Source organism: Triticum aestivum, chromosome 5B, assembly GCF_018294505.1.
Source record: "Triticum aestivum cultivar Chinese Spring chromosome 5B, IWGSC CS RefSeq v2.1, whole genome shotgun sequence".
NCBI classification, from domain to species: domain Eukaryota; kingdom Viridiplantae; phylum Streptophyta; class Magnoliopsida; order Poales; family Poaceae; genus Triticum; species Triticum aestivum.
Genome location: NC_057807.1, coordinates 686,966,164 through 686,971,326, shown reverse-complemented (window position 1 = coordinate 686,971,326; position 5,163 = coordinate 686,966,164). Strand labels below are relative to the sequence as shown.

The following is a 5,163-nucleotide window of genomic DNA, read 5'->3' as shown; positions in this document are numbered from 1 at the left end:
GGGGGTTGCAGATCTACCTTCGGCAAGTCGGGATCCGTCGAGTGAGGTCCTGTCCCGTGTGGGTTAGAGGAGGCTATGACCGTCCGCATTGCACTCGGCCACTTCAAGGAGGACTGCGCCAGACCGAAGGGGGGATCTTTCCAGCGCTCGGCCCAGGCTAGATCGTCGCAGTCTGGTAGCCTCCCCATCTCTGGTCTGCTGGAGTATGAGTGCTACAGGGACCGGTGTGTCCGTCGTGGAAAGGAGAGGATAAGGGTGGCCGAGGCCCGCCTTGCTACTGACATGGTGGGGCGGATAAGGCGGCGCGCGCTGCCATAGAGGAGGAAACCAATACGTGCCTGCATCCTACAGAAGCGGCAGCGAAGGAACACACGCGCCCTTTGCGGGAGCAAAATCGGGGGTTCCATGCCATGGCTGGACTGCCCCCAAAGAGCTGAAGGAGGATAATGACGTGTCGGACAACTCCGGCGACGAGCAGATGCGGCTGGATCCATTTTCCGTTTTCGAGCGCTACTTTCGCGAGAAAGACAGCAAAGGCACTGGCAAGGGCATGGGCAGCCATGGATGATCTTCTCCATAGCTAATATCTAGGTAAAACATGTCAATTTTTTGGTAGTGCGATGGCATGTCATGACGTAGTAGCCGGATGATCTATGTTGCATCGTTTACGTACGTTGCATGTGTTTTGTATGGATTTAAGATTTGCTAACTGAGGTGTCAGGCTGTGTGAAGAAAAAAATTAGATGTGATCTGTCACTGCTCGCGTACGTGGCCCACGTTTGAGTGCCCGGATTTGCTATCCAGGGCTGTAGATGCTCTTAGTGCTTGCTAATTGCTACTTTACGTTGGTCTACGCAAAAAAGATACTTTTGGTTGGTGAGAATGCATCGTCTCTTCCCAGCCCTTGCATTAAGCCGGTCACAGTGCGTCGTCTCTTCCGAGCCATTCCATGTCATCCACATCATCGTATTCATTGACGTCCGCATATAATATCTTCCTACGATTTTTCGGTGTCCCTCTTTCTCTCTGTGCACTGGAACTGTAGTCGCACGGGATCACTCAATTATTACTCTGCCTAGGCAGGCATGGCATGGGTGACAAGACAAGAGCCCTCTCTCTGCTTGCATAAGGGAGTGGGATCACTCAATTATTAATCTCCTCTCTCTAGCTACTTGCATACTGGCATTGAGTAAGAGGAGTGGCAGCTTGAGTCCACGGATTTCAGTCGACAGAAGATAACAAAAACCAAGTTTGAATTGGGAGGCAGTTTGTGGTCCTTGTGGCCACGGACTAACAGTACTACTGAACCACTTGCAACGCGTGCTTACACACACACACACACTATAAGATAACATGCACGACCGAGCAGTTTTTGCCAAGAGCGCTTGCGAATCACTTGCATCCCAAACAAGGTTTCTTACCGATAGTTGTTGTGTTTGTGTAGACATAGCATACTTCAGCTGAATCCATGGCGAAATGCTGGCTGCTGCTCCAATTCTTGGCGTTCCTCTTGCCGGCAGCTAGCGCTACGTCGTGCCATGCCGACGACCTCCGTGCGCTGCAGGGCTTCGCCGGGAATCTCAGTGGTGGCGGCGTGCTCCTACGCGCTGTTTGGACCGGTGTCTCGTGCTGCGGCTGGGAAGGTGTGAGCTGTGACGGCACAAGTGGACGCGTCACGGGGCTTCGGCTACCCGGGCGTGGCCTTGCGGGGCCCATCCCTAGAGCATCCTTGGCAGGCCTCGTGCAGCTGGAGGAGCTCAACCTTGCCAGCAACAAACTGATCGGCACCATCCCATCGTGGATCGGCGAGCTTGATCACCTATGCTATTTGGATCTCTCCGACAATTTATTGGTTGGCGATGTACCCAAGAGTTTGATACAGCTCAAGGGCTTCGCCACCATTGGTTGTTCATTGGGTATGGCTTTCACTAACATGCCATTGTATGGGAAGCATAGCAGAAGAACACTCCAACAACAACAACCCAATATCATATCCGGGACCAACAACAAAGTCCGATCTGGTAGAACCAATGTTGTATCCGGGAACGACAACACTGTCGTATCTGGGAATGACAACACTGTTGCTGGGAGCAACAATACCATCACAACTGGGAGCGGCAATACCGTAACTGGTAGCAACCATGTTGTATCTGGGAGCAAACATATCGTAACTGACAACAACAATGTTGTTTCCGGGATCGACAATAACGTATCCGGGAGCTTCCACACCGTATCCGGGAGTCACAATACCGTTTCCGGGAGCAACAATACCGTATCTGGGAGCAACCATGTCGTGTCTGGGAGCAACAAAGTCGTGACAGGAGGTTAATGGTTTGCCAGTCAATGTAGCTCACAATCACTTGGTGGGGCCAATCGTGTTATGTAATTTCATGGATATAGCATCCTTTTTCTGCTTTAAATAAAATTTCCAGAAATTACCTTGCATACTTGCTGACATAAATACCAATGTCGGCTTGCATCTGATGTATACCAAGCGTGCTTGCTTATGTACAAATTTGCATCGTGGATGTATGCATGTCATGTGTTCTATTCTATGTGATGTTTGATGCTTTTATACACACTTCTCTTGTGAAAGTGTAAATGTTAGATGAATCAGTGTCGAATGTTTGGATGAAGGAGATCGAGCAAAAGTGAATAGATTGGTTCAAATAATATGTACAATGTATCCTCTTGATCTAATTGACCAGATCCTTCGATGCTGGTATAGTTTAACGAGCACGTTATTTTTTCACCAAGGATAAGAATCCCCGCAGAAGCAAGAGCTTCATCGCAATCAGGCGAAAAAAAGAAAGAGATTCATCACGAGAGAATCAGTTTTTTACAAGGGGCTAGCGCCCTCTCGATCGACCAAGAAGGCAAGTACTTATATATAGTGTGGTGCAAGGAAGCGACTCAGACCATCGATAGGCTTAGGAAGCAAATTGTCCGGTCGTGCGGGAGCTTTTTGCAAGGTAGATAAATGGTTGGTAAGAGTTTTTTCCAGGCGCAGGGAGCTTGATGTCAGGGGTGGCCCGAAGAGATCTGGTCCGTTAGATGTCAAGTCTTTGTACATCATAATGATGTAGAGGACAGCGGTTGCCCTTCTTTTCTAAAAGAAAAGAAAAGCTTGTTGTCAGGGGTGTGCGTCCATCGAAGGAATGTTTTTCGCTAAGCTACAAGCTATCCTAGATAGCTCTCACAATTTGGGCAGGCAGGAATATATTCGGTGATATGTGCATGCACTCATGTCGTATGGCGGCCTCACGGCATTGTTTTGTTTGTTAGAGTGTACAATACTAGTCATGCCCTTTTTGAACGGACCTAATATGTCGTACAGTTCAAAAGAAAACAACTACTCCCAACTAATATAAGACCTTTTAGAAGGTCTTATATTAGTTTACAGAGGGAGTATTATAGTTCCTATTACAACGCATAGCTTTGTTTCATCACGTGTAACTTATAAGTACCTTAACTAGCAACCTCATGTCCTCCATGCACCTCCAGAGCTCACAATATAAAATGCAAGCATGTAACTTACCTGATATGGTGGCTAACTAGTCGGTTCGCTACGATGGAGGGTGGCAGCTTCGGCAGAGCAGCCACAACAAATATTTGATGACTGCTATCACATCTGGTGTATAGTGTGGTGCAAGGAAGCGACTCAGACCATCGAGAGGCTTAGGAAACAAATTGTCCGGTCGTGCGAGAGCTTTTTGCAAGGTAGATAAATGGTTGGTAAGAGTTTTTCCCAGGCGCAGGGAGCTTGATGTCAGGGGTGGCCCGAAGAGATCTGGTCCGTTAGATGTCAAGTCTTTGTACATCATAATGATGTAGAGGACAGGGGTTGCCCTTCTTTTCTAAAAGAAAAAAAATCTTGTTGTCAGGGGTGTGCATCAATCGAAGGAATGTTTTTCGCTAAGCTACAAGCTATCCTAGATAGCTCTCACAATTTGGGCAGGCAGGAATATATTCGGTGATATGTGCATGCACTCATGTCGTATGGCGGCCTCACTGCATTGTTTTGTTTGTTAGAGTGTACAATACTAGTCATGCCCTTTTTGAACAGACCTAATATGTCGTACAGTTCAAAAGAAAACAACTACTCCCAACTAATATAAGACCTTTTAGAAGGTCTTATATTAGTTTACTGAGGGAGTATTATAGTTCCTATTACAACGCATAGCTTTGTTTCATCACGTGTAACTTATAAGTACCTTAACTAGCAACCTCATGTCCTCCATGCACCTCCAGAGCTCACAATATAAAACGCAAGCATGTAACTTACCTGATATGGTGGCTAACTAGTCGGTTCGCTACGATGGAGGGTGGCAGCTTCGGCAGAGCAGCCACAACAAATATTTGATGACTGCTATCACATATGGTGTATAGTGTGGTGCAAGGAAGCGACTCAGACCATCGAGAGGCTTAGGAAGCAAATTGTCCGGTCGTGCGAGAGCTTTTTGCAAGGTAGATAAATGGTTGGTAAGAGTTTTTCCCAGGCGCAGGGAGCTTGATGTCAGGGGTGGCCCGAAGAGATCTGGTCCGTTAGATGTCAAGTCTTTGTACATCATAATGATGTAGAGGACAGGGGTTGCCCTTCTTTTCTAAAAGAAAAAAAAGTTTGTTGTCAGGGGTGTGCATCCATCGAAGGAATGTTTTTCGCTAAGCTACAAGCTATCCTAGATAGCTCTCACAATTTGGGCAGGCAGGAATATATTCGGTGATATGTGCATGCACTCATGTCGTATGGCGGCCTCACTGCATTGTTTTGTTTGTTAGAGTGTACAATACTAGTCATGCCCTTTTTGAACAGACCTAATATGTCGTACAGTTCAAAAGAAAACAACTACTCCCAACTAATATAAGACCTTTTAGAAGGTCTTATATTAGTTTACTGAGGGAGTATTATAGTTCCTATTACAACGCATAGCTTTGTTTCATCACGTGTAACTTATAAGTACCTTAACTAGCAACCTCATGTCCTCCATGCACCTCCAGAGCTCACAATATAAAACGCAAGCATGTAACTTACCTGATATGGTGGCTAACTAGTCGGTTCGCTACGATGGAGGGTGGCAGCTTCGGCAGAGCAGCCACAACAAATATTTGATGACTGCTATCACATATGGTGTATAGTGTGGTGCAAGGAAGCGACTCAGACCA

At 46.8% G+C, this 5,163-nt stretch overlaps 1 protein-coding gene across 1 annotated transcript; it reads left to right on the top strand.

The window, feature by feature from the left end:
- The first annotated feature begins 1,366 nt into the window (after positions 1–1,366).
- On the top strand, positions 1,367–2,445 carry LOC123114239 (LRR receptor-like serine/threonine-protein kinase FEI 2). Its single transcript, XM_044535639.1, has one exon. It carries the CDS (start codon positions 1,469–1,471, stop codon positions 2,327–2,329), a length of 861 nt encoding a protein of 286 aa, XP_044391574.1. The 5' UTR covers positions 1,367–1,468; the 3' UTR covers positions 2,330–2,445.
- Positions 2,446–5,163: the final 2,718 nt, after the last annotated feature.

Bases quoted from the DNA above. Each gene is read 5' to 3' on its own strand.
- LOC123114239 (XM_044535639.1), top strand. From the start codon at position 1,469: ATGGCGAAATGCTGGCTGCTGCTCCAATTCTTGGCGTTCCTCTTGCCG.